Here is a 21902-nt window from a genome sequence, read left to right on the forward strand (position 1 = left end):
TGAGCAGGTGGGTGGGTGAGTGGATGGATGGAAAGAAAGGATCACTCACTGGGGCAGAAGAAATGGGCCCATATTAATGGAGGGAATTGGAAGCTAATTGTTTGTAAATCCCTGCGGGTAAATCCCTGGAGAACTTACCAGAAATGCAAAATCATGAGCTGTGATTCAGTTGGTCTGGGCTGATTCCTAGGATTTTTTTTTTTTCACTTCATGATGTTATGTGTATATACACAGAATGTGTATACACACACACACACACACACACACACACACACACCGGGTAATTCTAGTCTAGCTGGTCCAGGAACTGTCCTAAACACTAACCCAAACAGTCCGCTCAGGATGGTACAAGCTGACCAAGGTCAAGGCCAAGATGAAAACCGACATCCCCCCTGTGCTGACACCCCTCTTTCCCTTCCGCAGGCTTCAGTCCAGGGTGTTCCAGTGGCGTGATGGGCAGTGAGCACTCGGTCCTCCAGCCCCAGGCCAAGGCGCGGTTCCCAGCCGCCCTCCTCCAGGCCGAGGGTCCTCCTTTGGGGGTGCGCGAGCACCGCGGGCAGGAGGGGGACCACAGGTCTCAGGTTGGGCCTCAAGCAGGCTCCCTGAGGAGACCCACAGACAAAGGCTCCCCCAGCAACAGTCCAGCCGAGCTGCGTCTCACAGCGTTCTGTGACCAGCCAGCTGCTCGTGCCTCTATTTTTAGTTTGTCTCCAGCGGCTGTGAAGGGTTTCTGGAGCACCTCCACCGAGGCCAGGGACGCGTGCCCCGGCCTGACGCGCGCCCAGGCCTGCGCGGGCCCCCGCCGGCCCCCACTCTCCTCTGCAGAGCCCAGCCTCCCGCCCCGGCCGCCCCGCCAGCAGCTCGAGAACTGTGCCTACGACCCCGCATGCAGCCGGTGCCCAGGACGGGCCGAGATGGCTTGTGGCCTTCCCAGGGAAGCTGCCTTTTCTCAGACAAAAAAGGAGAAAAGTACACACTTCCTCCCAGCAATGCCTCTCTGGCAAAGTCCTAGCAGAAGGCCACACTCAGTGAGGCTTCCGGTGAGCGATTTTCTGACACTCCCACACCTTCCTCGCCCTCCTGTGAGGGGGAGATGAAGCAGCTCCAGGGCTGGGCAGGATCACCCGACAACACCCTGGCTCTGCAGGGCCCCTCCTTCCCGGAGAGCCCAGATGTGGCCCATAAAGGTGACCCAGGCTGCCCACGAAGGGGCAGACCCTGGGCGCTTTCACATGCCTGAGTAGGACAAGGACCCCCAGTGGGGGAGTCACTGGAAAGTGCTGACTGAGGTTTCTGAGGTCCAGAGGGAGGGCGGGCCAGAGGGGCATAGAGAGGGTGGTGAGAAATCAGGAGGAGCCCCAGCCTCCCTCGGGCCCGGGGCCACTCTCCCTTTGAGCCAATTCAACTTCCAAATCACTCTAGTTCAGAATTCTGGAACCCGTTACAACCCACAGGCCCAAGGGGCAACCCATTCACAAATACCGGAGCCACCTCTCAGGACACAGCGGTGCTGGCAGTAGGAAGGTGGGGTGTATGGTGGGAGTGGGGGTTACAGATCCCCCCAGGTCAGGGTTCTGTGCTGCATCAGATACAGGCGTGTGGTGGAGACTGAGGCTGACCGCGTTCGAAAGGCACTGGGTGGGATCCCAGTGAATCAATGAAGAGACGGGCCATATGGACCCTAGTGGCCGGGGCCCTGGCCACTGAGAGCTGGCCCCACCCGGGCGCTCCACTGACCTTCTGGAGCCATTCCTGAGCTTCCAGAAGTGGACAGTAGTGACCACAGGGAGCTGGGGCAAGAAGGCCCTCTGTCCCAGTGACCGCTCTCCCCACCATGGCCACGCTGGGCTCCTCCCTCCCCACCTGGACAGCATGTCCGGGGGTGCCCGTCTCCTCTGCTGCCCGTCAGCTCTCCAGTCTCCCTTCTAATGCCCGCGTCTGTGGCTCCTGGGCCTTCCCTCATCATCACGCGGCTCAGGCCCCAGCCCTGGCCCTGGTGCTAGCCCGGGCAAGTAACTGCCTCCCTGCCCCTCCGCCCGTGTGCTGCGGCCAGGCTGCTCCTCAGGAAACGCTGCTTTCACCACTTTAATTACTTCTTCGGCTGGATTCCCCCCAAAACAGATGTGAGACAAGCACTCGGGAGCAGGCGCCTCCCCAGGCGGGCGTGTGAGGCAGGCACGCCTGGACCCAGCTGCAGGGCGAGGGTAACCCCAGGCAGGCAACTGGGGCTGGACCTGCTCGGACTCTGTGACCCTGAGGAAGGGGGCAAGGGGTGGGGCTAGGATTGCTCCTTGGGGATGGCTGCCCCTCAGGGCATGCTCCCCAGTAGCACCCCAGCTTGCCGGGACCCAGCAAGCTGACAAGTGTGGTGAGGAGCGGAGCTGTCCAGCAAAGCAATGGTGAGCCCTGGGGGCTCTGAGGGTGGGGATGGGGGTCAGGGCCTCAAAAGTGTCCCCAGCTCTCAGGGCCTTTGGGAGGAAGGCCCCACTCCCTCCCCAGGTCTGACCTCCAGGAGGGACTGCAGGGGAGCACTGCAGGCCCAGGAAAGCTGGCGTCTCGGGATAGCAACGGAGCGGCTTAGCGCACCCACGTGGTACATGGGGCCCTTCCTTATAAGCTAAGAAGTGACGCACTGTTTGTCTGAAATTCTCACTTCAGAGGCATTTCGTAGTTTTCGCTGCTCGACCCGGCAAGCCTCCTTCAAGGTCGCCCCGATCCAGCCTCTATCCATTCCTGACAATCCTGATTCTCACACCCCTCCTCCCAGAGAAGGGCCCCCCTGCATCCAGAGCTGGTGGCCCAGCCCCCAATTCCACAGGGCGCTCGCCCTGGCTCCCCGACTGGCCCACCCCACCATCCCCATCTCACGACCAGGGACCCGCTGACCTCCCTCCCCTCCCTGGCTGCCTGCAGGCAGGCGCCGGTCCGCTTGGGACCTTGGCTCAAGCTCCTGCATCGCCTGAGTGCGGATGTCCCCGCTAGACGCCATCTCACCGGCCCGCCCAGGCAGCAGCAGGTAGTTACTAGCGGGGCTTCCAGGAGCCCCGGGCCCACCAGCAAATGCAAGCCCCGCAAGGACTGCGAGCCCTCGCCCACGCCGGCCCCCACTGCCGCTGAGCACTGCCGTGTGGACTGGGCAGGCTCAACACGAAGTACTTTCAGGAAGGGCCGGACAGGCCAGGCACACAGGCGTCCGGGCAGCAGGAGGCAGTGGCAACGTCCCGCCTAGCTCAGGCCTCCTCCACCATCACGACCCGGCCTCTCCACCCTGCTCCGGGCTCCGGCCAACACCATCACAGGCACCACCCCGCGCGTGCACCCCACCCACCCAGATTTCCCTTGTTCTGACCTAAAGGTCACGGCTGCAAGTTCTCTGTGTTCTCTACGACACTGGCAAGGGCTTTCCCGGGGCTGCTTTGTCTCGACATCCCCGGGAGGTGGGCAAAGCCGGGATTAGGGCTGACAGACAGGAGAGCGCGGTGGTTAGCGCGCCCCCCCTCCAGTGATTCGGGGACACAGGCAGCGCCAAGGACTGACTCTTCATCCACACCTATGGTTGAGGACGTCTGCGTTACCAGCACACACAGAGGAATATTCCATTTTCAAACAGAACACCTAGTCAAAGGAACGCTTATTCCTGAGTATTTGGGGCACGGCCCTGGTGGCCACACAGCAGCCTCCAGGGCCAGTCACCTGCTCCCTGGGCCCCCTGTGGGACAGCACTGGCCACCAGCACTAATTTCAGGCTGCTCCCCCAAATGCCCCTTCGACAGCCGGGGTCCAGGGGGCCTGGTCTCTACCATCGCCCCCGGAGGGACACGCACGGGAATGGGAAAGGCAGAGCCTGCGCCACGAGCCAGGGAAGGAGGCTAATGGGGCTGGCAGAGAGGGTGGCAGCGCCCCACCCAGTCCCAGCGCTGTCAGAAGGCGTCTCAGGCAGCCCTGCAGGGTGGGGCTCCCCCGGCACCCCCACCCTGCACCCTTCGTCCCCCAGACGAGACAAAATCACACTCTTGGAAGCTCCAGCCTGGAGGGCGGTGCTGTGTGCGGTGCTGGGGCGTGTGCTGTGTGCGGTCTGTGAGTCTGCGGGGTGTCTGGTTGGTGGAGACCGGAGGTGTGGCCCAGTTGGAGCTTTTCAGGGTCAAATCCCACCACCCACAACCCCACCGGCAGGTTTCGGGGACCCCACCCCCTTGTGTGGGGCGGGGGCATAAGGACCTCGGCTACCAACCCAGCACAAGGGGGGCGCCCCGCAGACTCATCGAAGTCACCACAGTCGGGCCCAGAGCTGAAGACGGGGAGGCAGCCCTGCGCCCCAGAGGCTCGCGCCCCAATGACCACGCAGTCCGAAAGGTGGGGGGGGGGCGGGGGACGGCGGCGCCCGGGGCCCAGAGACACCTCCAAGAAAGCTGGGGAGGAGAGGGGTCCTTTCGAGGGTCCAGCTACACCCCGTCCCCACACTTTCCCTCCAACCCGCGGCGGCGCGCGGCTCCCCCCCCACCCCGCCCCGCACCCCGCCCCGCACCCGCACCCCGCCCCGCACCCGCGCGCCGCCCGCGCCGCCCTCTGCCGGCAAAAAACACGACGCGCCGCCCCGCCAGCGCCCCGGGCGGGACCCCGCGACGCGCGCCGGCCCCCCGCACCCCACCCGCCACTCACCGGGATGTGCACGCGCAGCGAGCGCCGCTTCGGGCCGGGGTTCCGCCCGCCGCTCCCGCCCGGGCCGGGCGCCTCCTTCTTGGTCCGGGTGTCCATGGCCGCGCTGCCCATAACTTTCCGGCGAGTTAATTCCGGCGACGCGTCCCCGGGGTCCCCGCCGCCGGCCGCGCGCTCGAGCGCGCCCCTGCGCCCGGGACGCCCCGGGACTTCCGCGGCCGGGGCGATGGGGGGGCGCGGGGCCCCGGCCGCCGTCTCGGGGCGCCGAGCGCGGGGCGCGGCTCCTCGGCTCCTCGCCGCGGGCCCCGGCCGTCCGCGCTGCCCGCCGCCGCCCAGGGTCGCCTGCGGGCAGGTGCGCGGCCGGCCAGTCCTCCCGCCCCGCAGCCCTGCAGCCCGCCCGGGCGCGGGACCCTCGCGCGCAGGAGCCGCCCGCGCCCCGCCGGCCCGCCCCGCCGCGCCGGGCGGGGAGGAGCGAGGGGCGGCGCGGGGGCGAGCGCGCCCGGCCTCGGGCTCCGGCCTCCGGCTCCGGCTCCGGCCCCGGCGCGCGCCGCGCTGGCCGCCGCGCGCGCCCCCGGCCGGCGGCGCCCTCGGTCCCCGCGCCCCGGCTCTCCGGGACAGGGGGTGGGGGGGGCGCGGACGCAGCGGGGCGCGGGGCGCCGGCGGGCGGGCGCCCAACAGGAAGTGCAGGGCGACGCCGCCCCCCCCGCGCCCCCCCGCGCCCCCGCGCCCCCCCGCGCCCCCCCGCACCCCCGCACCCCCCCGCGCCCCCCCGCGCCCCCGCGCCCCCCCGCGCCCCCGCGCCCCCCCGCGCCCCCGCGCCCCCCCGCGCCCCCGCGCCCCCCGCGCTGCACCTGGTCGCCGCGCGCGGTCGCCAGCCCAGGGGGCGGGGGCTCCCCGCGCGGCGACGGCTGCGCGGGACTCGCCGGAGCCGGAGCCTGACCAGCCCGACTCCCGGGGGCCCTGCTCCCGCCGGGCAGGTCCCGCCGCAGGCGCCACTCCCCGCCGCCCCCGCCCCCCCTCCGCCCCGGCAGCGGCGGGAGCCCGGGCTGAGGCGGGGTGCGCGGGGACCCGCCCGCGCCGCCCGGACTCCCCTGGGCGCTCACCCCGACCCCGCCGGCCTCCCCGCCAGGTTCGCCCAGGGCTGCGCGGGGATCCGCGGTGGGTGCGGTCCCCGCGGGCGGAAACGCTGGATGCCCCGACCGCGGGTGGGGGCGGGACAGGGGGCGCGACACCCCGCGCCAGGCCTCGAGTGCTGCCGGGTCTGAGACCCACCGCGCTGCCCCGGGCCTTGCGGGATTCTGGGGTGACCGCGTGCCCCTACTGTGCCTGCAGGGCAGGACTCACTGGAAGTGCCCGGAGGACTCATCAGGAGTCGTCTCCGGCTGCTCTGGATTCTGCCGTGGTGGCCCCAAAGGTCCCTCCGGGCCCCCAGTGCTGATGTCAGCTCAGCTGTCCCCCTAATCAGTAATGCAGGGGGCCACTGGGAGGAAGAACCAGACCCCACAGGCCCCGGGGCCGCTGGGGAGGCGTGAGGACTTGGCCCAGCTCCTGTGCAGGAGCAGCCTTGGGGGCATCTGCCTGCTGCAGGGACATCGTTTGGGTGGAGCCTCCAGCCAGCCAGAAGCACCCCCGTTTCTCCCATGGGGGCTCAGGCCCCATGATCCTGTGTGAGATCCCTGCAGTCTGGGTGGCTCCTTGGCTCATGCGGTGGCCGGTCTTCCTCTCCCCCTGCTCTGGGGTTGGAATGAAGCCAGGCGTGGCTCTGGCCTGGCAGAGGCTAAGATGTCCTGGAGGGGCCTCCTGTGGGTTCCAGAACCAGGAATGTCTTGCTTTCACCTGTTCCTGACTGGCTGCTCTGGGAGGATTTCAAGAGACTTGCAGACTTTCCTCTAGTGATGGCGGAATTCTGGCAGAGTGGAGAGCGCAGGCCCAACCTGGGTGATGTGAAGGGGCACCCTGACCCACCCAGGCCACCCCCACTGGCCGCCTCTTGAGCGGGACCCTGGTGTCCCTGCACGGTGATGTCGGCAGCTCTCCTGGCCTGGTTCCAAAAGGCCCCTGGAGCTCAGAAAGCCACGTCAGGGCCGCTGGGAAGGCCCCACCCCCTGCCAGGGTTCAGGAGAGGCCCCTGCTATTTCTTGTGCTGGACCTGTCCTGCCAGGGCCTGTCCTGGCCGATGGGCAGTGCTCACCAGCCATTGCAGTGAGTGCTTTCCTCAGTCCATCCGTGTGAGCAGCACCGTTGTTCATCAAGAAAAGCTCTCTGTTCGGAGTTTTGCTTCTTAGAGTACAGACTGTAGTTCCTGGGAAGCCAGAAATAAAGCATCTTGCCATATTATTTTGTTTTGTTCCATATGTTAATATTTCTGAAATCTGGGTGTTTCTAGGAGAGGGTGCCCAGAGATACTTCACCAACCATTTTTCCTTCTGAAAAGATCCTGACAGTTTATCTTCCAGTCAGTGGAGCCGGAGAATGGGGACGACTACCTGGCAGTTGCCTTTTTTCGGTGCCCTCTGAAGCCCCCTGCCCGGCAGCCCAGCTGCAGTGATCGCCATCAGCAGCTGATCCAGCGGCCAAGGCAGTGTCACTATGACAACCCCGACCTCTGAATGCCTTGACCTGTCACCTGCTCAAAATCAGTGCAAAATCTATGCCCCGTAGAATATCAATGTTAAAGACTTTGCCTTTGCTTCAGGCGCCAATACTGCTCAGCTCTGCCCTGCCACTTATCCTGTCTTTATGTAAAATGACGATTTCTTTGGTATAAAGTCAAGTCTACACGTACATGCTTTTCTTCAAGACCAGAGCGGAGGCCCGTGGGCACCTCTCTATGTCTGGGCGCCCTGGCAGGGTAAAACTACCTGATTCATCCGGGCCAGTGCAGCCTGGGTGCCCTCACACACATTGTTTCTGTGCCAAGCAATGTTCCCTCTCCCCTGCGGCCAGACTGGTGGAGGCCAGTGTTCCAGAAGGCATTCAGGAGGAGGAGGCAACTCAGCTTTGCCTTGGACTTGACTGAGTTGAGTTAGGCCAGGAGATTTTGATACTTATTTGCTATTTGCCTGTAAAAAAATACAGCACTGAAATTGCACTTTGCTGAGGACTGAGGTGCGGGCACACTCACAATGCCCCTCCCAAGGCCAGTGCCCACTGCCTCCTCGGCCGGGCAGGACCCAGACCTTGGGGTTGTTCTGTGTGGGAACGCCTGGCTGCCTCCTGGAATCCTGTCCCAGCACCACCACCTGGACGCAGTGGCCAGGCAGGTCTCTCCTGGGCCCACCTGTAAGAGAGTTGAGGATCTTTGAAGGTGTCTGCTGGCAAACCCTGATTAAAATTTTCTGTCTTTATTAATTGTATTGCTGTAATCATCTTTTTTCTATGAACTTTATAAAATTATCATTGCACTGAATTGGAAATTAACCACAAACATGCAAAGACACGAGTCCTCCACAACAGATGGTCCAGCACAGGGCTTCTGGGGGAGAATGTTTCCCTTTGGCGCATCGTGTGTCCAGCTGAAAGTTGTGAGCTACGGACGCGTACATGTGTGCTGCTGCTGGGGCACCTCCAGGGGTGTGCACCTCCGTATCTGGAGGGAGAATGCCAACTTCTGTACCCCACTCCCCCAGCCGCTCCACTCAGGCAGCAAGCACATCAGAGCCAGCCAGGGCTCCAGGTCCCCAACTGGTTCTCCGTGACGGTGCCATCTCTTCCCAGGGCAACCTTTCATTCAGAGAAAAACAGTTCAATGCCACGTGGAGGACCTACCAGCTAGCTGAAAAGTGAAACACACAAAGTCTGGGAATTCATGCAAAAAAGAAAGCCCTGGACAGAGTCTAAGGAAGGAGACACCAGATGTTTGATTTCACTTCCTCTACATTTCCAAACTTACTCAGTCCTGCCCCTCACTTCTCGCCTCCCTTCCCATTTTGTAAGTAAAAATGCAAGTAAAAATAATTGTGGAAGCATCTCTGTAGGAAATCTTGCCATTGGTGGGGTCCCCGTGGATTTCAAGTCCAGACCTGCCCAGGAGCCTTGAGGAACGGACGGCGCTGCCTGCCAGCGGGGGTCTGACACCAGGTGACTCCTCCCAAGGGTGGGCGTGTGTCCTGCTGGGGCAGAAAGGACGGAAGGAGATTTCTGATCACAGGCATCACGTTGGGTGGCCGGTGTTGATTACCTGGTGTTTGTTCAGCCCTCCCAGACAACCAGCTGAGGAAACTGGGGGGTTTCTCCTCATTGAGCTTCAGTGTACCACCCCTTGGAAGGGCGTTTCAAACTGTGCCCCTTCTACTTTTAGAAGCTTTTCACTGAGACCATTTAGGGAGGTCCTTGGGATGACCTTGAACACTATCCCACATCCTGGCAGCCTTGGTCTCCTCGCCTGCGACCTCGAGCTGGGGCAAGAGCAGTGGTCTAGAAGGTCAAGCTTCAGCTCTGTGCAACAACTGGAAAATGAAGCCACAAGGTCTGTGCAGAGGACGCTTGTGCGGCTCGAGCCCACTGGGTGGCGAGGAAAGGGGGTGTGTCTGTTTGTGAAAATCAGGGCTAAGAGTCACATTCCAGCTTTTGTTTCTTGCAGCCTGGCCACTGATTGCATAACTTGCCCCCGGGGCAAAGGCAGCCTCCTGAGATTGATACCAGGGCAGGGGTGGGGGTAGGTGCCCAGAGGCAGCTGGGAGGGCTGCCTGCATCCACCATGTCTCCCCACAGCTTGTTCCCGGGTCCCTTTGATGCTGGGGGGGACCATGCAGGCCCTGTGTTTCAGGTTGCTCTTTCTCCATAGGGCCTGTCGACCAGCACGCTACCCTGCTCAGGGCCTCCACTTTGGTGGAGGAAGAGGGGAGCCATATGGCAATGTCCTCCGAGGGACGAGGGACGGGCTCGCTGTTCCCTCCATGCTCAGGAGGCGAGGCTGGCGTCTGACGCGGGGCTTGGACTGCAGGCTGGACGCTCACTCAGCGCTTCCGCAGCAGGACGGACTTGGTGGCAGGACTGTGCGGCAGGTGTCTGTTTGCTAAACAACAGCAGGTGCTCTCCTTCCCCTTCCTCCACCGGGTAGCACTAGGGGGTGCAGCCTGGGGTCTGCCCATGGCCGTCTTCATCGCCGCTTTCCGGAGTTTCCCGTGTGACTTCTTGGTGCACGGGGCTGGCTGCCCTGGAGGACACGCGTAGGCTCCCAGGCCGCGGGGTTTTCGGGGGCCTGTGTGTGCTGCTGCTCCTCTCCCTTCTGATCTTTGAACCTACTCTCAGCAGGTGGATTAACCTTGAGACGCTTGGGACGCCCCAGTTGTCTGGACACAGCTAGCGAGGGACCTCTGACCTCTGGCTCCCCCATCTATTGGGGACACGATTAAATAATGCAGAGGAATGATGATCCTATCCGATTAAATAATGCAGAGGAATGATGATCCTATCCAGAGTAAATAAAATTCCTTTGGTGGGGACAATGGCCCCAAGTGCAGGTGTGGGTGTGAACCCGAGTGGAGGGTGCCCCCTGGGCCTGCTGCCGCCCTGACCCTGCCTCCTCCTGGCTTTTCAACAAGACTGAAGACAAAATGTCTCTACAGCCCTCCCCAGCAGCGGCGTTAGCGGAGGGCCAGGGTGGGTCCTGGATCTTCAGGTGTGACAGGCTCAGACCTGTTGTGATCCGAGGCCCGGAGCAGACTCAGAGCTGCCACCCAACCCTCAGAGAGAGCTGGGCCCTCCCCAGGGGCCCGGCATAATTTGGGGCCAGTCCCTGCCCTTGGGGCTGTAGCACTTTACACGGCCACCCACGAGTGCCCATTTAGTGCAGGACTGAGGCCCGGGGGTCAGGCAGGGCGCTCAAGGGCAGAGCTGTTTCGCACATGCCTCCTTACGCCATGCGGGTCAAAAAGATATTGCGTAAAATGTTCCTCAATACGACTCCTGCGAGCTGGGAGGTCCCGGGAGAGGATAGGAGAGACACGGGGCGAGCGTCTGTGCCGTGGTCGCAGAGGGAGGTCACCACGTGGTTGCCACACTCGCCCCGCCAGGCGCTGACCCCCGCTCTCTCCCCCCACAGCTTTCCACCTTCTGGCTCAGAAACGCCAGCGCCATCACAGAGTTCTGTGTTCTGACCTGGGGAAGAGAAACTTTTCCTGCCATTGTGGGATATTCCCCGCGACCCCAGGGCTCCAGCATCTCCCAGAGATGAATTTCTCTGGGCACGAACACCTCACTTCTTGCTGGGGGATGGGAAGCCCACGCCCTCCCCGAGGGGGGCCTCGTCCAGCCAGTGGAGGGCCCGAAGAGGAAAAGTTAGCCTCCCCCAGGGAAGAAGGAATCCTGCCTCCAAACTGCTCAGACTCAACCTACAGCTTCAACTCTTCCCTGAATTTCTTGCCTGCTGGCCAGCCCTGCAAATTTCAGACCTGCCAACTCCCACAATCACTTGAGCCAATTTCTTAAAATAAGTTTGTCTTTATTTCTCCAGAGAATACTGGCTAATACACTTTTCCTCTGAGAAATACTACTGTCAGTGTTTAAGCCAAAAGAATAAATCACTAATGGTGGAATTTCAACCCTCTGTAGAAGAAGGAGCATAAGGGCGGACTGGGATTCCTTTGGTTGCTTCCCTGAAGATCCTCCATGGGATGCCTGGCCCGGCCCAGCCCAGCCCAGCCCAGCCCAGCCCAGCCCAGCCCAGCCCAGCCCAGCCTGCCCCCTTTATTTTTTCTTTAAGATTTGTTTTTATTTTATTTATACAAGAACTGGGGCATAGGCCAGATGTTCGGGAGGGTGAGAGGATTCCCCAGAGACAGAGTGGGGAACAGAACAGGCAGACTGACCGAAACACACTGCTGAGGGGAGCAGCGGGGAGACAGGAGAGGTCTGCTGCGCCATGTGGGTTGCTCTGCAGCCGGTGGGAATCCCACACTGCAGAGGCTGCGGACAGCTTCAGAGCGCTGTGCTCAACCACCTGCACCACCAGGGAGGCCCTGCCCCCATTATTGATTGGTCCTGGGTTCTGGGCTTTAATGAGAAACCATGAAGAAAGGCGGGCTCTAGAATCAGACCTCCTCTGCTAGCTTCTGGTGGCGCACCTGCAGGCCAGGTGCGGAACCCCTTTATGAACATGGGGCTAAGAGGTCTGGGGTGTGTGAGAGCCTGTGTGGAGCTGTCCAGTGAAATTAGCATCTCTTTTCCTTGATGTGACCCAAAAGCAGAGGCCATACCAGTACACGGTCCATGCAGGTTGTTTCCAGAATTCTCCTGTAGATTTGCAAAAGTCCATAATTTCCTGGGATGTGCCCCCTGGCTTTCCAAAGTCATGCCCCCTGGGAGAACGCCCCTTCTCTCCTTCTCCCCTCTTTTCTTCGTAGAGAGGTAGATTTCTGCCTCCTGCTGTGCAAGGGCTCTGACTCATCAACTCTCTCTTTTTTTTTTTTTTGTGGGACCCTCCCCTGCAGCCAGGGAAGAACTGGCGCAGCCTCCCAGCCCACCGCTCAACCGCTGTACCACCAGGGGAGGCCCTCAGCAACTCTCTTTTAATGAACTCAATCTTGTGTTGTCTCGCGCCTCCGTGGGTTCTTCTTTCTAGAAAAAGGTGGGAAGGAACAGAAGGGAGGAAAGACAGGAAGACTCTACATGAAGTTTGCGACTAGTGCAACATCTGTTACTTGACTGCTGCTGCCTGACCTTTCAGTCCCCCAGGGCCCCTGCCCAGGCCTCCCAGCACCCATGGCCGCCCCCCCGCCCCCCCCCCCACATGCGAGGCTGTGGTCAGGCACCTCTGGTGTTAACTGGAAATAAAGTCTCAATGACAGACAAGAGTTTATTGGATCGACACATGAAGGATTCCAACCTGGGAAACAGCCCTGCAGGTTTCATGCTGCAAAACTGTTCCATAAACACAGGCATAAATTTAGTTTATATAGGGAGGAACAATGAATCATTGCATTAAAATGTACTTATTCCCGACAGCGGGGCTTCTGGTCCTGAGTTGTTGTGACCTAAATATGATAGATGTGCCGGGGGTGGCATGTGCAGAGACAGGCGTGCGGGCTTGAGTCCCTTTCTGAAGACTGTGCTGTGGACATGCAGAGGCCGAGTGCCCGTGGCACATCTTCCTCTCGCTCCCGGTCGTCAGGAGGGGTGCAGGACTGGCTTTACCTACAGCAGCAGGCTTCGCAGAGCCGTGTCAGACTTCACACCCGCACAGACCTCTGCTCCTTGGCTCCCAGAGCAGCTGACAGGATGCTCACACCTGCGTGTCCTGGGGGCCTGCGGCGCCGGGCACCTCCCCCAAAGCCCTTTCGGAATATTTTGTGGGGTGGAAGCTAAAGCACGTGCAGCCCCAGAAGCCGCAGTGTTTGTGGGGCACCGGGGCCGCCTTCAGAGGCTCCAGGCAGGCAGAGGTGCTGATGCTCCTGTTAAGCTGGGAGCCCAGATGGGCATCTCTGTGGGGGGCTCGGAGTGCATAAGCCTGCTCAGGGAGGCGCTTCCCTCCGCAACTGAAGAAAGCCTGATTCCAGCAAGCTGACCACCAGTTGTCAACCCCAAGAGGAGCTTCCGAGTCACCTGAGCAAGCAAAGCGCAGCACTCACTGGCGCAGGGGCCAGCCCCGCAGGCACACCCTGGCCCCGGACCTGACGGCCAGGACTCTGTTCTCTTTAGTTTTGGTTAAACCCCGGTGCACTGTAACCGGATCGCTCCAGCGGAGGAGGAAAAAACAGCGACTGAGGGGTTGACTTAAGTGGTCACTTTCTAGTTGGAGAGGAACTGACACCCGACGCAGGAGAATCCCTTTCCTTTGGGTTTACTCTGACAAGGCCGCGTCTTCCCTCTTTTTTTCTGGACCGTGGTACCTGTTGTTTTTAAGTTCAGATCTGCAGAACGGCTGCCCCTAGGGCCCCACGAGACTGTAAAATACCTTCTGCCTTGTTTCAGTGACTCAGTTTCCACGCGAGGACCCGCACACATATGACGGCCTGGTGACACGCCGCCCCCGGGAACTCGGCTCTGGAAAGCGGAATTCAAATTTAAATTTAATTTAGGAGCCAAGTCTGTGAAATGCAAAGAGCAAAACTACTGTATCAGTCAACTTAGGATGGAATGTTTGTGAAAGTGCCTCCCCAGCAAAATCCCTAGTGCGAACGGCAAATGAGGGACCCAGGTGGAATTTCTGCTAAGGGTCCAAGTGAAATTCTTCCATCAAAGCCAGCCCACGTCTCTCCAGCCTGGGAATTTGGCGCTAACTGACTCCAATTAATGAAAAATTGCATTTGTTTCCGGCTGAAAAACCAGCATGCCAGGGATTACAGAGGCTCCTCTTTCCCACTGTGTCTGTGGAAGGTGAGGTTCTTAGGGGAGGAGGTGCCAAGACAGGATTAGACAGGCAAGAGCAGTGAAGGGGGGATGTCTGTGAAGAAGGGGGGCAGGCAGGAGCAGGCCAGGAGAGCCCTAGAACCCGGGTCCCGGGCTCACACCCACTCCAAGAGAGCAGGAAGGATGGACTGGGTAGAAAGAGCCACAGAGCCATACAGTTCTCAGAACATCTCCCGAGGTGTGGGGGGTCTGTGCCTGCACCCCAGCCTCCCTGTCCGATTGTGTTCCGCACCCCTATTTCTTGCCCTTTTATTGTTCCTGACCTCAGGCATTTTCTTCTAAGTCCAAATCACACACTTTACTTATAACTGCAGGTGAGATCGGAGTCAACTCTTTAAATGGGGGGATGGGATGGGAGACGGCCAATCCTCCGGTGGGTATTTGCACCCCACCTTTCCCTCTTCTGGATTGTGAGGAGCTGGCGGCTCACACCTGATAAATGATCAAGCAGCAGCTAGTGATGCGGCCGAAGGTATTTATTGACCAGCTCTTTCCAAAGGGCGTGTTCTCTGGCCTGGCTGGAGGGGGCCGGGCTGGAGGGGGCCGGGCGACTGCCTGGCTGTTCTCATGGACCCGCGCTTGCCACGAACCTGCTGGAACAGTGTTGAGCCAGCTGCTTCTGCCCCCCGCACGGCCTCGGTGGCAGGTGCTGTTCTGACTCACGATAAAGACTTCACCACTCTGGAGAGGAAACAGCTTGGTCACGACGGCACGGCCATTCCCGGCAGAGCTGGTCTGCGGCCCCATGGCAGCCTCCTAGGACAGCAGGGAGGAGGCGGCCAGGCTGGGCGGGCTTACTTTAAGTTAGTGACCATAAGCCTCAGGGCCCCCAGGCTGCATTGACACCTGGAGACTTCTGGAAACTTCTCTCCTACTCCTCCAAAGCCTTCAACTCTCCCCCATCTGATGCCTTTCCTTAGCGTTCCCTGATTGAGGGACAGTTGCTAAGGAACAGAACTTCCACCTGGCGTCCCCCAGGGCTCCCTGCGCACAGCGACACCCATTAGCACCCCAGCCTGTATGCTCCCTTAAAGGACATGCCCTTCCTTCCTGCCCCCCGCTTTTGCTGTATGCAGGCATGGAATGTTCTGGAAACCGCAGCTCGCTCAGTCTGGACTGGAGCCCACGAAGAGCTCACGGGGCAGGTTGGGGAAGGACTTTGGCGTCCTGCAGGCATCGGCTAACCCCAGCTCTGTCCACCACCAGGCGGGGTTTGGGAGGAGTTCCTTAACCACCCAAACTTGTTTTCCCCATCTGCAAACAGAGCAAATAATCCTGCCGTGCAGATCTGTGCTGAGAAGTAAACGGGTCATGTGTGCGAGAGTGTCTAGCACACATAGAGAGTGGGTGCCCCAAGCAGGCCAGAGACGTGGAGATGGGGGAGGCCCAAGGTCCACACTGAGGAGCTGGGTTTTGTCTGGTGAGGGGTGAGGAGTTGGTGACATTCGGAGCTGGGGAGACCTGCTACGGCTATTTCTCCCACCTTAGTTACGGGTGACACGACCAAGCACAGAGAGGGCAGGCTGCGTGCGCAAGGACGCACAGCCGCTCGGGCAGATCTGGCTTAAACCCACGCTCTTAACCACAATAGTGACTGTTCTTCCTCTGGCTGGGCAGAGAAGGAGGAACGTCCTGCAGAGGAAGGTGATGGCAGGGACTGTGGAGGAGAGTTGATAGTCACAGAAAAATGCGGCATCCTCTGCTTCCAGCCTGGGGCCGGGCTGCTGAGGTGGGGAGAGCTGACATGATCGGGATATTAGGGGTTTCACAGAGACAACCCCTGGGCTCTCTCCAGAGCCTGAGGCGCATTCCCTGAGCCAAGAGCTCTGCAAAAAGGCCAACCTAAAGTCCACCCATTCACAGGGCAACAGGGCTGTGGAAGAGGGAGAACTGGTTTCACAAGCCATTTCCAATCCTCTGCTTGGGGGAGCAGGTCAGTGTGGAAAAGAGGGGCGGGGCGGCTGGAGTTGGGACAGATGCTCCCCTCAGGGCCCGCAAGGGTGGGGCCAGCGGAAGGCAAGGGAGTGTGGAGGCCCCCGTGGTCAGGGCCACGTGCAGATCCCAGCCAGAGAGAATTTAGTAAGGGAACTGGTTACCCGGAGGCTTGAGAAGATGGAGGTGCCCAGGCGAGCAGAAGCTTCCAGGGCAGAGTGTGGAGCCAGCGCCTCACAGGGTGCGGGACCGCAGGTCCCAGCCCTCCCTTCAGTCACCAACCTCGGGGCTGGGGGTTCAGTAGCAGGAGAGGCGGTTTGAGGACGTTCTACCCAACACCCCAAGCCAGGGCCAGTTGACTGCAGGCTCAGCGGGGGTGGCACCCACGGGTGCCCTGAGTGCTTCTCCCCAGCTACCGCCCTCTTCCCTTCCCGACACCATGTCCAGGTGCTGCTCATGCCTCCCAGCCTAGGGGTAGCTGCCACCTCACCGCCTCTGCTCCTGCCGCGGCTCCCCTTCTGTCATCCATGAGGCCCAGCTCCTCTCTGTTTTGGCCCGTTAATTCAGCAGATAGCTCAGGGCAGGAGGCAGAGGAGGTGGGGTGGGCAGAGAATGCGCATTTGTTAAGCATTAATTGTGTTCAATTAATTGTGTGCTGACCAGGCACTTGGCTCTTTAATAAGAACCCAGGGGGGCATGCCCTGGCTTTGGGGCCCACACAGCCCGGGACCCTTTGGAACCAAGAAGGGGCTCATGCGTGGGACGCGAGCCACCATCAGGTCTGGCTCGGGTCAGGCCATAGAGCATAGTGTCGGCACTGGTGACGGCTGTGCCAGCAGGTGGCACTTTAAGGGAGGGGACCGCAAGGGATGCGCTCAGGGGCAGACCCAAGACCACAGCCAGCCCCTCTCATGCTGGTCTGGAGAGCAGAAGTGACTGTAGGATGATGATGGTGATGAGGAAGGTGAAGAAGATGCTGAAGAATGAAGAGGAGGAGGAAGACATGAAGACCCAGGAGTAACCAAAAAATCGGTGGGACTGAAGTTTTCATCTGAGGACAAGGAAAGAACCAGCTTACCATGTGGGTTTGGGATGATAGAAAAGAAAAAAATTATCCTTTTCTGGACCCCGAGGAGTCTTGCCCATTACTGCACTGATTACTTCAGAGCAATAGTTAAATATCAGAATCTACCCATTTGCCCACTATTAGATGCCACCGATGATTAGATGCATCATCAATACTGAATGGCAGCTTATCGTTATAAAAACGTGTAATCGTTATAAAAACCATTATACTGGGCCTCCCCGGTGGCGCAGCGGTTGAGCGTTGGGTTGCGAAGCTGCCTGCGGCCTCTGCGGCGCCGGTTCGATCCCCGGCTGCTCCCCGGCCATGGGAGGAGGGTCCCCCATGGCGCGCAGACCTCTCCTGCCGCTCGCTCTCCCCTCAGCAGTGTCCTTCGGTCCTTCTGCCTGCTCTGCTCCCCGCTCTGGCTCTGGTGAATTCTCTCACCCTCCCGCGCTTCTGACTGTACCCAGTGCTTGTATAAACAAAAACAAACAAACAAATAAATAAAACATGCCTCTATTAAAATAAATAAATAAATAAATAAATAAATAAATAAATAAATAAATAAATAAATAAAAACCATTACACTAATTGTAGATGTTACTATCTGAAGTACAAAAACATGTATCAAAGCCAAGGAAAGAAAGCACATCAGCTATTAAATATTGAGGTTGGACTGCAGCCAGCGCTGAGAATTCCTGCAGGAGGTGAGCTCACTCGTCCCTGTCCAAGTGCTTGGGCCTGCAGCGGTGATGGGGTGGGGGGGAGGGTGGAGGAGGTGGGGGGGGCATTTTTCTTGAAGGTGCTGGGGGCTGACCCAACTGCTCCTCTGGGGACAGTTTTTCACTGAGCCCCCAGCTCCTGTCCCCAGGTGTTACCCCCAGGAGCAGACCAGTCAGCGCTCAGCTCACTCAGCAGGGCCTGACCCTCCTGATTACAGAGGCTTCACTTGAGCAAAACCCAGCCTTCTCCCCTGAATAAGGAAATCCAAAGGAAAACAGTAATCAAATGTTTCCTTAACATGATTTAAAAAAATACCTCTCAAAGTCATTGAAACCAGAGAAACAAATTATTAAATTCTGGATGGACCAGGAATTATAAATAGTGACGAGGAGACAAGAATTTCTGTTTGATGCTATAATCACTTACCTAAAGAATAAATTAAAATTGACTGAAAAATGCTTAGAACTAGTAAGGTAACTCCTTAAAGTGACTGGCCGGAAAACAAATACTCAGAGCCTAATGTAACAATAACCCAGTACAAAATGAAAGAGAAGAAAGATGTGATTCACAAAAGCAATTAAGGTGCAGCTCCTTTAGAAAGCAAATGACAAGGCCCCAGCAAGGCTGGAAGAGGCAGGGGTGGGGAGAGACTGTCACATTCTTGGGAGGCAAAACCACGGATCTGTCCTAGAGGAACTAGAACAGGGTCCACTGACAGGAGAAGAAGCTGTCACCACCCACCCCCGTGAATGTGCACTTTTAAAGCTCCTGCAGAAGAATCACACAGGAGGAAGTCTGGTGGCTGGGCGGGGCGGGAGAGCATGGCGAGGGGGTGGGGGGAAGGCCTCAGCAACCACGCAGAGAAGATGCATCCCCTGGAAGAGCTGGTCAGGGGTCTGAGCGCAGTGGATGGCCCCCGGTGACCAGCCAGCAGAGTCGAGAGGCAGTGGGGGACACACCGGCCAGAGGCCTGCACGATGCTGCTCTCAGCACGAGCCCTGCAGCTCCGATTCCTTCCCCAGAGGGCTACAGGGGTGGGAAGGGAGGAAAGAGCTCGAAACCCCTGGAGCCGGAAGATGAACCAGCCGTCCTGGCGGGAATTCTGGCCCTTCTCATCCATGAAATCAGTCTGCGGGCAGGACCTAGCGAGCTCTGCCTGCGGACCCAGAGAGCTCTGCCTGCAGGACCCAGAGAGCTCTGCCTGCAGGCTTGGCCGCCTCCTGGACGGGTTTGCACTTTGATCAATGTCAGGGCCTTGGGGAGAGTCAGCTTTAAAAGGCACAGAACACTGTTTGTGGGGGGGTGTGGGGACTGGAGGAGAGGAGGGCAGGGCGAAGGGAGTCGGGACAGGTGAAGACACAACTGATCTCAGGCCCCTGGGGCTGCCCGTGGGACAGGCTACCTCGCTGATAAGCTGCGGAAATCTATTCCTTACTGTCTGGAGGCTGAAGGTCCAAGGTCAAGGTGCTGGCACCTTCCCGTCTGGCTCACAGGCAGCCTGTCCTGGCTGCGTCCTCTGGAGGCAGAGGAGCAACGAACAAGAAGAAAGAGAGTTAAGAAAAAAGCCCACTTACAATCACACCGAAAATAATAAAATACCCAGGAGTCAACAAACAGGTGAAAGACCTGCACATGGAAAACTACAGGACGTTGTTGAGAGAAGTAGAAGACAAACAAAATGAAGATTCTCTGTGCTCATGGATTGGGAGAATTAACACTGATAAAATGGCCATATGAACTAAAGCAACACGGAGAGTTAATGCAATCCCTATCAGAGTTCTAAAAAAAAAATAGTAATGGACATTACTTAATCCATATGGAACCACAAAAGACCCTGAAGAGTCAAAGCAACCCTGAGGGAAAAAGAACAAAACTGGAGGTATCACATTCCCCAACTTCAAACATATTATGACACTGTGGTTATCAAAACAGTATGATTTTGGAATAAAAACAGACAGAGAGCACAGTGGAACAGCACTGAGATCCCAGGAAAAAACCCACCCAAGTTTGGACAGCTAATTTATGACAAAGGAGCCAATACAGTAAATAAAGTCTCATCAACAAACGTGTTGGAAAAACGAGACAACATGTGCAAAAGAATGAAACTAGGCCAGTAGCACATACCATACACAAAAACTAATTCAAATGGATATACGGCCTGAAACCATAAAGTATAGGGGGTGCACTCTGGGCCTTCAACCTCACAGATGTCTTTGGGGGACTCAATTCCAAAAGTAAGGGAAGCAAAAGCAAAAATAAGCAAATGGAACTGTTGCAGGGCAGGGAGAGGGGCAGCCCAGATCCCGAAAACCTGCCTGCTCTAAATAGGCTCTTCCAGCCACCACATCAACACAAAACACATGAGACTTTAATGAAAAAGAACCTGAATACAATTAGGAAACAACACAGGAAAGGCAAAGAATCTAGTTTCTAAATCAAGCACCCAAAGTTACCCGACCCCTCCTAGGTAAAAGTCCACCCAAGCAGGACTGGCCCAGAGCAAGGCCCCAAAGCCTGCCCCCAAGTCTAAAGCACCTTCCAGGGGGACCCAAAGAAAAGGATCAGAAACAAACAGACAAGTCTGGGAGGAAAAGAGCAAAATCAAGACAAAACCGCCATTGTCACCTCCCCACGGGTCTCACCCACATCTGTGTCACCCAGTCCATGACCAAAAGGCAAGCGCAGCTTCTTCACGTGTCTCTCTGCTCCATGTGCCTCCTCCAGGGCTCCTTCTGGCTCCATCCTGCTCCTTCCTTCCTCAGTCTCCTCTGCAGCTTCTTTTCCCTGCCCAGCTCCACTCTCCCTTGGGTAGGGCAGGGAACCTGGAACGTCCCCCTTTCCTGGGGACCCCCTGGTTACAGAACCACATCAAACAAAAAGCTTCCATGCAACAAAAAAAAAATCACCACAAAATGAAGACACCCTACGGATTAGAAGGCAATATTCACAACTCATAAATCCAGCAAGGGATTCATATCCAAAACGTATGAAAAGCTGACACAACTCAACAAGAGAAAAAGCAAACAACCCAATGAAAGAACGGGCAAAGGACCTGAACAGACACTTTAGAGCATTCTGAGGTTTAGTTTGTAAATTAATTTTCCTGGTTGAGAAAGTCCAGGGAGTTCAAACTTTCATGCATTTAGAGAACAACGTCTACGTATTTAAATAGGATGGTAAAGCCAGTGTGACTCTAGACTAGAGGTTTGTGAACGCTTTTGTCCCTTAGATGAGGGGGGGTGTGTCTAACCTAAAGCACAGTGGGGTGGGAAGTGGGGGGGGAGTAGAAGGGTAGCGGGGAGAGTAGGCTTTGACCCATTCTTGCCTCTCCGTCAGAAACTCCTTTTTATTGATTTGACATTATTTTTGTACTTTTCTTGACAAAGGCAACTTTGCAAAATTTGAAAGCAACACAAAGAAAACAACAGTCACTTATAATCCCACCTTGACTGGTGACATTTTGATGCATCTATTTCCAATCTATTTTTTTCTATCATTACACAGTTGCCATTATGTCTCATACACTCAATTTGTGTCCTGATTTTTCACTTGATGTTAACCATTTCCTGTGATTTTTTTTTTTAAGATTTATTCATCCATGCATACAAGAACTGGGGTGCAGACCAGAGGGGCAGGGGTGAGAGGGTTCACCAAAGACAGGGTGGGGAGCAGAACATGTGGATCCGCTGAAACACACTGTTAATGGGAGCAGCGGGGAGTCAGGAGAGGTCTGCTGCGCCATGTGGGTAGCTCCCTGGCTGGGGATCGAACTCGTGCTGCAGAGGCTGCAGATAGCATCATAACGCCGACCCTTAACCCCTTGCGCCACCAGGGAGGCCCCTCCCATGATTTTCATCTTCTCTGTTTATAGTTAACGGGTGGGCATTTTCCAAATTCTCTTTTACACTAGTTGCAGTGAACTTTTTATGGCATAATTTTCATTTAAATTTTAATATTCACTTACGGATAGATTTCTAGAAGTGGTCAAAATATTTAATGATTTTAAGATGCTTGCATTTTACTAACTGGTAAAGCTGAGTAAGAGTATTTCAATAACGGCACCATTTTTAACTCTCCTATTGTTTTCTCTTAAAGTGATACAATCCCGATGACCAGAGTATAATGGAAAGGCAGGTGTATACGTGGTCACAGGTATTTATATACACATTCGCAT

General features: G+C 57.7%; 2 protein-coding genes across 2 annotated transcripts in view; one reads left to right on the plus strand and one right to left on the minus strand.

Annotated features, from left to right (window-relative positions):
• PRKAG2 (protein kinase AMP-activated non-catalytic subunit gamma 2) overlaps positions 1-4770 on the minus strand; it is a gene marked incomplete at both ends in the record, with an annotated part of 159202 nt that extends 154432 nt beyond the window's left edge. Inside the window, one exon of the mRNA XM_084230746.1 lies at positions 4660-4770. Within this exon, the coding sequence (XP_084086872.1) occupies positions 4660-4770 (111 nt within the window). The remainder of the gene's footprint in view (positions 1-4659) is intronic.
• Positions 4771-16885: 12115 nt separating this feature from the next.
• GALNTL5 (polypeptide N-acetylgalactosaminyltransferase like 5) overlaps positions 16886-21902 on the plus strand; it is a gene marked incomplete at both ends in the record, with an annotated part of 39705 nt that continues 34688 nt past the window's right edge. Inside the window, one exon of the mRNA XM_084230747.1 lies at positions 16886-16956. Within this exon, the coding sequence (XP_084086873.1) occupies positions 16886-16956 (71 nt within the window). The remainder of the gene's footprint in view (positions 16957-21902) is intronic.

This window comes from Talpa europaea, assembly GCF_964194135.1.
Source record: "Talpa europaea genome assembly, chromosome: 3".
Classification (NCBI taxonomy): domain Eukaryota; kingdom Metazoa; phylum Chordata; class Mammalia; order Eulipotyphla; family Talpidae; genus Talpa; species Talpa europaea.